This window comes from Homarus americanus, unplaced genomic scaffold (assembly GCF_018991925.1).
Source record: "Homarus americanus isolate GMGI-L3 unplaced genomic scaffold, GMGI_Hamer_2.0 scaffold56009, whole genome shotgun sequence".
In the NCBI taxonomy this organism is placed as follows: Eukaryota; Metazoa; Arthropoda; class Malacostraca; order Decapoda; family Nephropidae; genus Homarus; species Homarus americanus.
This window is the reverse complement of record NW_024739542.1, coordinates 1,575,483-1,586,359: the sequence shown is the minus strand read 5'-3', so window position 1 is coordinate 1,586,359 and position 10,877 is coordinate 1,575,483. Positions and strand designations below refer to the sequence as shown.

At 38.6% G+C, this 10,877-nt stretch overlaps 1 protein-coding gene across 1 annotated transcript in view; it reads right to left on the bottom strand.

Moving 5' to 3' along the window:
- Nucleotides 1–10,877, bottom strand: part of LOC121874808 (putative neural-cadherin 2) — a 103,456-nt gene that overhangs the window by 11,584 nt on the left and 80,995 nt on the right. The window contains exons 18-21 of the mRNA XM_042379095.1: nucleotides 9,730–9,830; nucleotides 3,619–3,840; nucleotides 304–500; nucleotides 1–105 (exon numbers count right to left, since the gene is read on the bottom strand). The exon at nucleotides 1–105 is cut by the window's left edge and continues 85 nt beyond it. Of these exons, the coding sequence (XP_042235029.1) occupies nucleotides 1–105; nucleotides 304–500; nucleotides 3,619–3,840; nucleotides 9,730–9,830 (625 nt within the window). The remainder of the gene's footprint in view (nucleotides 106–303; nucleotides 501–3,618; nucleotides 3,841–9,729; nucleotides 9,831–10,877) is intronic.

Genomic DNA, 10,877 nt, shown 5'->3' with positions numbered 1-10,877 from the left:
CTCCTTCAACTCCCTGAAACCTCCTCACTTTACCCCAGGCCGTAGTGTTGAGGGTAGGAGGGAGGGGCAGACTTCGGCCAGAAATACGTAAGTCGTCCATGCAGCCTTGAGAGTGGAGGTTGAGTGAGGTCATTAGTGGTTTTTATCAGTACAAGTATCTATTTAACTCCTCTTATCTCTCCTGAACTTTCTTTTACACTATCTTTATCTCATGCTGGTACTCTATGTTTCATATTCCTTTTAACGCACGCACGCACGCACGCACCCACTCACGCTCGCACGCCCACACAACCGACAACTCACCGTCAAAATAGTCGCGGTGGACACTAAGTACACTGAGAGCGAGGTACTCAGGTGATCCACCCACGTGTACACCTTCTTCAGCATCCACCTGCAACAGAAGGGGGTTTCCTGTCCCCGGTCCCCCCAGCAGTGCCAGGGAGGCATTGTACAGCTCCCTCTCACCTTCGTCCGCCAGAAGGATGGTCGCCCCACCGAACCTAAGGTGAGATAGGGAGGATAAATCAGGTGATGTGTCAGGCAGGTAAATTTGGAAGTGGAGGAAAAGTTGGATGTTGTATGTAAGGAAGTCGAGAAAAACTGGAAGATGTGAGAAAATGATAGAGAGAGAGAGAGAGCGAGAGATGGGGGGGGTGGGGGGGGTGGGAGTGAATGAGACAAAATATGGTCAGGATTTGGTCAGCCACAGCCAATTGTTAAAATGTTCTTTATAAGAAGTGTCATTCATAGTGTGTCAGTATTAGAGAACTTGATTGTAAGAGTAAATTAAATCTTCGTGTGTGTGTGTCCGGTTAGGTTAAGAATATATAACGAAAACAACAAAACAATAAGATAATAATGTGTTGTAATAGTATCTACTTCACTAGTTTAGATACACATATGTTATCCTCTTCCCCCGTTCACAGTGTCTATCTGTCTTGCGTTCACTCCCTCCCTAGCTCTCTAGTTTTCTCTTTTCTTTCCAACAGGGAATCCAACCTGATAGTCCGTCAGATAGTCAATGCTAATGTGCCACTGCTATTGCTGAAGTTCTTAACATGCGTTTAATTGTAAATAATTAGGTTACAAAGAATACAAGCAAAGCCCATTGTGCAGTCCCTTGATTATGTCGACTCACACAGTACATCCACAGAAACAGTTTCTAAACGTTCAGTAGTAAATAGCTCGGAATGTTCGCATGGCGAGTCAAAGCTTGACACAAAGACCCGTACCAGTGATCCACCCAAGTAAGGCTGAGGCAGGTAGGTGATCCAGGAGAGGAGACAGCTTTAAAGGGCTTCACTCAGCCGACGTCCAGGGTAATGGAGAATTGGGAGAGTGACAGAGAGATTCAACAATTATAACCTGAAGAAGAAAGTAACAAACTCGTTTTATTCAGATTATGAGTCGATTTTTCCATTCACCATATACGACTTTACTCCTGAGAGAAAGGAAACACACATGACCCACGTCGCTTGTAAATACTAATAAGGAATGATGATTCCTGTTGCCTTGATACTTAACATTATAATTCATAGAAACAAAAATGCCAAGACTCTTTGTTTATTATTCATTTACTTCTGTGACCTTCAACTTTTTGCATTTTAAAGTAACCCTAATCTTTGACATTCTGACCCTATAGTCGATCCATTACGAGACCCTATGATAAGTCAGTTGGTAAAATACCATCCTATCTCTCTTCTGGTTAAAACACAGTAAACACAGTACCCCGACACATATCCCAACACCTTCATGCCAACAAATGTTTTCCTCCAATATACATTTTATTCCCTGTCAGAAGGATTCATTTTGACGAACTTTGGAAACAGAAAAATTTACTTGCATCGCTATCCAGTTTCTTGCCCGGTGCCTTGGGGAAAGTTGTGTACAGTATAAGTCACGGAGGCTGAAATTGCATATGCAGAAGCGAGCGGTCGACCGCATACATTGTGTAAGGGCTCGCTGGAGGACAAGGTTAAGAGGAAGGACGTATTGTTTACGTGGGAGGTTTGTTTTATTATTTTATTGGTAGTGTTTTAATGTTTTATTGATAGCGTATTTTATTGTCTTTTCCTGTGGAGTGTTTTAGTATATTGCTTTGTTTGTAGTATGTAACGCTATTTTCTTTGTGTTTTTCATTATTGTTTATATTATGTATTATACAGTTGGGTGTATGTATTGTGAGTTTGTTTATTATTTATTTCACTATTATCACCAAGTATAATTTCAGTATCTGTAACTTAAAATTTTCCTTCCATTACGCTGACGATTTAAGCGATATTATAATTGTATCATAAATTCTATAACTTGTAAACAAAATGAAAAAAAAAAAATCTGATATAAGAAAAGTAAGAGAAACAATAATGAATATACTAAGTGTGGTGAGGAATAACAAAGACAGATTAATAAAAAGACACAAAGATTCCTACATAAAATATGACATATATAAATAATAAACACCATCGATATAATAGAATAGACATATAATACTCCCCAGCAAGCAGGTCCTCTTTCCTCCCTGTCTCACTCCACTACACGAAACAAAAAGAAACGAAATAAAAAGGCAGGAAATGTAAAATATATTAAGATAAACGAGTAAATAAATATAAGAGACTAAAAAATACAAATAAAACCTACAAACAAGCGAGAAATTTGCACTGTAAAGTACTACGACTAACACACACCCACTCACCCACACACCACACCCACCCCACACACCACCCACACACACACACACCCACACACACACACACACACACACACACACACACCCTACACACACACCATAGACAACTCACCGTCAAAATAAACACGGTGAACACTATATACAATGAGAGTCAGTAGTAAATCAGGTGGATGAATAAGAAGTAAGAGGGAGAGTCATAGCTGTCTCATACACTTATGTTAAGAGTCGTCACCAGAACCAACATACATCACCGTGATAAATACTTCTCACTCTCGGCTTACCCTTGTGACCCCATAAACACTCTGCTTCATGTACAGGTTAATACTGTGTGGCTAACTGTGTATATGTGTGTGTGTGTGTGTGTGTGTGTCTAGGTTTTTTTTTCATCTATATTTTCTATCTGTTTGTGTATGGTATATTGAGTATATTACTGTATTTGTTTACTTAAGTGTCTATCTTTTTTATTAATTTATCTGAATATCCACATGAATCTCTCTCTCTCTCTCTCTCTCTCTCTCTCTCTCTCTCTCTCGTTGAATTACCGATAGCTAAAGGAACTAAATGCAATCATAGAATTAAAATAAATAAATAAATAAATAAACAAATAAATACCCTACCCAACAATATCAATATATAACTTATCTAAAAACAACAAAATCAACAAAATAGACAAATGAGAAAAAGTTTAAAATAAAAAATATAAATAGTTCAATTAAGAATAAAGGCCATTCCCATTCTTCTTGCACCAGAAACGAAGGAGAGGTGTGAGTTATTCAGCGATGTAATATGTGTTGGGTTCATTAAGGGAACATGTACCCAGACAGGTACACGTTCACACAAACAGAGACAAGTGGACAGGTAATCACAGACAGACAGACATACAGACAGACGTAAAAAAAATAGGAAAACATTTACTTGCACAATTTATTTACCTTGAGAGCTCGACAGCATGCCAGCGACCATCACTGAGGATAGCCCTTGTGAGGCAGAGGGAGGAGGAAGACTGCCGCTGTGGGTGTAGCTGGGGGTGAAGGTGGGGATGAAGGTGGACCCCCACACACAGCTGGCCCCCAACCAGCTGTAGACTCAGCTGGTCACCGCCTCCTTCCGATGACAGTACTACCAGCTGTCCCTCACGACGCCAAGTCCGGAACCTCGAGAGAAAGAGAGATAGAAATGATGAGATGTAAGAGGAAAAGAGAAGAGGACTCAAATAAATTATGGGAAAGAGGAGTAAGATGTAAGAGTTAGGAGGAAAAAATGAGTTGGGAAGGAGGTTGTGAGGGGAGGAGAACTGAGAGAGAAGGATAATGAGGGAGAGTGAAGGAGGAGGAGTGAAATATTAAGGAAGATAGTGAGAGAAAGAATGGGAGATGAAGGAGTGTGATGAAACGGGGAGAGAGAGAGAGAGAGAGAGAGAGAGAGAGAGAGAGAGAGAGAGAGAGAGAGAGCATCATGTGAACTTTTTCAATTTAAGCTTAACGAGTATTGCTTCAATTAATGCTTCAATTACCTACTTTTATTTGATATATTAATCCATTAATTATTCTGGTATTATTTTTGTATCATATTACACGTTAACTGATATACTATATTGTATGTTTACAAAACAATAATATGTAACAAAAGTGCCATCAATTCTGGTCAAATTATAAGTTTTTCGTTGTTATATATTTATGTGTCTTTCGCTAAAATTCTCCTTCGTTTGGACGCACGAGCACACACACACACACACACACACACACACACACACACAGGAATGTTACCAAAGATATCACCTCAAACGACGAAGAACTCTGAGGTGACTTACAGATAATATTGTTTATGCATGTAAATTTATATACAGAACATTCCTGGAGGTGATACTAATGAAATTTTTATCACTATTGAAATTTATATAGAAATCTAAATACTATAGATATGATTTTTTTTTTCATTCACTTAACGCTTCGGAATCTTACTATCTCTCAACTTACTCTTTCATTCCCATTCATATATCTGACGCTGTTGTATATCTAACCATCCTTCCCTGTGATCGAAATCTTGAGAGTCACGATCATGTACCTGGCATACGAGGGGTGATGTACAGTAGCTTTCCTTACGCGTGTCATATTGGAGTCGAAGGAAATACCAACCATTACTCGTGCTGTCACTGCTGTAGGTACCATCTCTCTTTTTTAAATAATCTTTCTTCGTGATATAAAATTCACTCATCACCACGAAGGTCATAGTAATATCCCAGTGTCTTTTATTCGATGTTTTCATATTACGACCCATCTACCTCCCTCATTTCTTCAATTTTTACTTGATTTCTTGGCCTATAGCCCCACGGCGTCTGAGACATTTTCAATGTTACAGCTCATCATTCTTTTTACTTCTTTTTTTTTACCACTTACCTGTTTATGCATATGATGATTGCTATTCGCTGGAATGAATGATAGCTATCGTAATTACTCCTTAATGTATTCTTCTTCTTATGGATTTAATTAGCTAAATTAATCTCCTCCTGCGTAATCACAGGTCACCTTTAGGTTTTTCACTCCGTATTTCCGTTTTAGTTACTTCTCAGCCAAATACCTAAACTTGATATAATATTAAGAGTTCTTAAAGGCTTCAGTAAAACACGAGATCTTTGGTAAAACATGAGAACTTTAGTAAGACGCGAGAGCTTCAGTAAAACACGAGAACTTCAGTAAAATACGAGAACTTCAGTAAAACGTGGGAATTTCAGTAAAAACACAAGAACTTCAGCCAAACGCGGGGAATTGAATAACAATAGAAACATTCAGTAAAACGCGAGAACTTCAGTAAAACGCGGGAATTTCAATAAAACACCAGAACTTCAGTAAAACACGAGAACTTTAGTAAAACGCGAGAACTTCAGTAAAACGCGAGAACTTCAGTAAAAACACAAGAACTTCAGTCAATCGCTAGGACTTCAGTAACAAGAGAAACGTTCAGTAAAACATATATACTCTCTAATCTGCATTAAGCCAGTCTCTCCTGCTGGTTCACTTGACAACACAACAATCTAACGGTGACCAGTTTGTGCCTCACTACCAGTGTCATAAAGAATCATCCTACAAGCATCGTAAAGACGTGTGTGTGTGTATGTGTATGTATGTGTGTGTGTGTGTGTGTGTGTAATCAAATTATACATACACACACACACACGCGTACTGCACATACTGTATATATAAACTCATCTATACATATTACTTTGCTCCCGCTTGGGTATAGGTATGGGTTTGTATGTGCATGTGTATGTGTGTGAGGTTAAAGGTTATGGTATATGCACATCCGCGTGTACATGTAAATGGGTTGTGAGTCTTGTGTGTGTACCTTCTCTCCCCGACGTTCCCGTGTATCCTCAGGTATATATTTGTTGAACGTGACGGTAGAGTCGTGTTGTGTTGGGAGGCCGCGATGCTCAACTGTGTTTTTATTGTTCAAACTTCTCCCAACGTAACTGGATCATGGAAGGAGAGTCGAGGCAACCTGTGTTAAATTTTTTTCTCCAAGTTCTAAAGCTATCTCACATACCCACGATAAACAAAGCCCGTGAGCTTATTTATGCCAAGAGAAGACATATTTTATAGTTCAACCTCATATCAGCTGCTATTTTTGTCTTGGCATTGTACATTGTGTTTAGAAAGATTTGTTTTAGAAGGTAATCTGATTTGAGAAAAACAATCACTGGGTTTTTAAGTTCCTGACGTCAACAAGGGAGAAACTCAATAACAGGAGGCCTTTGAGGTATTAACACACAATCTTGGGTTTCAAACATTGACGTCAGACAGTTTCAAGAGGAGACTGACTTTCCATGGAAGAATCCCAACAAGTTCAAGAAAACAGACCTCGAAGTTTCAGACGAGAAGGTATTTAAAATATTTTCTGTTTTACTCGTGGCAACTACTTTGGACGGTGAACTCTGACATCGACCACAATTTAGAGCATTTTTGGGGAGTTTTAGCAACACTGAGCCAACGAGTTTTTGAGAAGAATTCGAAAATGTGAAAAGTTTGCAGATTTATGGAGGATGGACGGCTGACCCACGGCCATAGTACAATTGAACTGACGCTACAGGGAATTACTTCACTCTCGTCATTTTAATCATTGTTGAACGAACCCCATAAAAATTTCGATTCAATAATCATAATACTGACAAAAGGATTTCTTAAAATATGGAAAGAAACTGCCGGAACGTTATCATTTAAAATGTCTTTAACATTAAATTTTTTCAAAGATACATTAATTATCTTTATCCAAGCAAGCAATCGATAACGACAAGATATTCTTGCGGTAATCTGTTGCTTTTACTTTCAATAGTACCCGTAAAGTTACTGAATGTAAACAGAATAATACATTGTTTTAAGAAGCTAGTTGTTAAATATTTTGATGAAAGGATAATGACTGGATTATCAGAAGTGAGGCTTAGGTGTGAAACAAGACGGCGGAATACAGAAAGGTGACAGTATAACAAAGTGTTGAGAGATACAAGATAAGACGTATGCCGGGCTTAACACGCACGGGTAGGTAAGGCATGACATCTCAAACTAAGGTACGAGATGCTCTAACGTAAGGTAACGTAACGTAACGTAAGGTAACGTAAGGTAGCGTAACGTAACGTAACGTAACCTAACCTAGCCTAACCTAGCCAGGGAATTCCGAGGTTCTTGGAAGGGAAATAGAGATCCAAATACATTATAGAAAAAACAATATAATACAATAACACCACAACAACACTTCACAATAAGACTCGACTCCAGTGCGCCAATGTAATATATAGATTCACCCACCAATACGAACTGCTGTAAACTCCTTAACCACACGATAAGATATTTCTGAGAGCTTGGGGACCCCGGGGTTAAGATTTCTCAAAAGTTCTGTTGTAAGTTCTCAGGAGTACCAGTGGTCCAGCTTAAAGTATAAAGTGTTAGGTACGCTTTTGCTTTTAAACCTGATAAATATTCTGTCATAATCTAGTGAGAGATTTGGTTGATTCTCATAAAATAATTAGTACTTCTTGTACCAATAGTTTCTCCTCTCACTCAGATGATGTAATGGATAAGACATTCCCAAAAGGACTCAGGTCAGAGTAGCTGTGACGTATAGTACTCTGTGGTATTTTGAGTCCTTAATTGACTTTACCCGGCCCTGTATATCAGACACTTTAAGTTGGTGAGTTGTTACACTTCCGAACAAAATTACATCCACCAGAAGGATTTGTCTTGCTTATTGCAGTTATTGAAAACTTTAGCGGAACGTTCGGACACGAGACTGCAGGCAAAGTTTTAATGTATTTCACCGTCTCTGGGAACTCGTGTACTGCTGGGACTTATTCCCTCGCTCCAGAATCGGAGTTTCTAAATGCCTCGATCATAAATATCACAGGAGTCACCGTCACTAAGTTGTCACAAGGTTTCTTCACACATCACCACGAGGAACGGACGAGACATTAGTGTGGGATTGATCTAACTAGACAATGAATCTTAGTCTACGAAAATACTTCTTGACGCCCCAGACACTAAACACCTCTATATTAAATATTTAATTATCTTATAACAACTAAGTGGAAACAGACAGTGCATATATCGTATAAATATTTATATCGTTCCTCACGATAAACAAGAAAATATCTGTGTATATTAGAAACTTCAAACAACTGATACAAAGAAATACGATGTTTATGAAACGGTTTATACTATATGTACAGAGAGAGAGAGAGAGAGAGAGAGAGAGAGAGAGAGAGAGAGACTTACCTGAGGTGGATGGTGGTGGTGTAAGCGAGTGGGGTGAAGGAGAGAGCCAACTTGACGTAGCTGTTGGGGTTGAAAGCGGCGGGAGTTGTGGGCGTGGCACACCCTGGCCCAGCCCATCCTAGCTGGCACTCACACCTCAGGCGCCCCGGCCACCCCTGGCACCTAAAGGGAGAAAACCAGATGACGCAAAACTGAAGAAAAAAAAAACTCTGACCCTGTATGATAGAGGCAAGTATTATACGTTAATGACTCACAGATGAAGAGACAGACTATTGTACGAGACTAACCTTGATGGCTACAACAAGAAGGTCCTATAAGAGACAGACATTAAGAAGAAGTTAAGAATTTTGTGAGACATTTATATACAGATAGAGACATAGATGGTGACATAATGAGAGACTAGACAGTGGAAGTATTTCAAGACTCTGGAACCTAGATGATATTGAGGGTATTTTTGAGAATTTGGTTCCTAAATGGAGGTATAGAGGAATATTTCGGAAGGAGAAGGTGGGAGGGAACACTGAAAGAACCAGGGAAAAGCAGGTTACCGCAGGAAATTCACTTCCATATGCATGCGAATGCAAAGATGTTGGGGTCCTGGGGGACACGAAGGATAAAGGGAATAGAGAGAGAAAGAGAAAGAGAAAGAGGGATTGAAAAAGAGAGAGATATAAAGAGAAAAAGACAAGGACAAGGATTGAGGAGCAAAATGGTTGGGAATAAAAATACACACAGAGGAGAATACAAAAACGATAAGAAAATAGAAAACCAAAGAAAAAGTGAACTCAGAGAAACTAAAAAAATGGAGATAAAAGCTAAAGATGAAATGAAAATAAAGAGGAAGAAGAGAAGAGATGGAGACACAACACTATTTTGTGACGAACTCTTGGTTGTACAGACTCACGTAGAAAAGTGTTTATAAATCTGGTCCCTCGTTCTCCTCTTACTGAATAATGAAAAAGACTTAATGTAATAGGAAATAAATAGGAAAACGTAATGAAATGGGCAAGAAAGAGAGAGAGAGAGAGAGAGAGAGAGAGAGAAGGATGACCTGCCATTCCACTGACCGATCGTGCTGCTAGCCTGACTCTCTCGTCCTTCTTTACTATCCTGTCTTATCGTTCATTCTAATAGCCTGTACTACTAACTATTTCACTAGCCTGCCCTACAATTCACTCCACTCCGCTAGCTACCCTATCATTCATCCTACTAGCCTACCATACCGTCCATTCTACTAGCATGTCCTACCAGCCATCCTACTAGATTACCCTGATGACCTACCTTCCGTGCAAGCCACAGTTGAGGGAGGCTGCCCGGCAATCCAGGGCCGGGCATCCTGGGGCACTGTGTCGTGCTAATATCCTCGTGCCTAGGTCCATCAGCTGAGGGTATACAGTAAAAACTCTATTTAACGGACTACATGGAGAGGAAAATCCGTTAACGAACTACATAGATATGAAAGTCCGTTAGATATGAAACCCCCATCTAAAGGAATATACGGAGAGAGAGATGTCCGTTATATGGAGGTTTTACTGTAAAGGTAAGATGAACTGATATGAACAGATATCTTAAATGAAACATAATGGATCTTAAAGGGAAATAATTGATGTGAATAGGTTTAAAATAAGTCTAAATATGTGACAAAATTAATGATAATGGAAAATTAATGAGTGTTAATGGGCACCACTCTATCCTAATTATAAAAAAATTGTTTTAATGGCTATAACATTAACCCTAATGGAAGTAAACTTGATTTATTTTAGTTAATGTAAAATTGATCTAAATGGATGCATTTTTATCTTTTTTTATTCCAGGTATTTTAGAAACACTGACACAACCTTTTAAAAGTTTCTTGAAATTTATTTTTGAAACCTTACGGAATTTTTAGTGAGGGAGATTCAGATTGGGCCTACAGATTTTTTTTTTTTATTAAGAAAACGGAGACATATTCTCCACACATACGGAGTTTAGAAGACAAGTACAAAAATAACCCCGACAAATCACGAGATGAATAATGTAAAAAATAGAAAAAAAGTAAGAGAAAAAAGTGCCTACAGAAGAAATATAAACATCTATGTTGAGTGTGGGATTTATATATCACAAAATATGTCATGTAGATATATGTATTTGTTTATGTAAGCCAATGTACATCAAGTTTACGTCGACCAAAATTAAATGAACATGTAGAAAACCTTACATCAATTTAGCTGAAAATGTCCGAGAGAAATGAATATTTTTGATATAGTAATGTTCAGCGTTTTTATGTGTATGGAATACCGAGAGTCATTTACCTGCTAAAATACACTGTATCATAACCTTTACGTAAATCCCGCGATTATGTAACACGGCGTTGAATAAGGACACACACACACACAAGCACACACACACACACATTAGCACACACACACACACACACACACACACACACA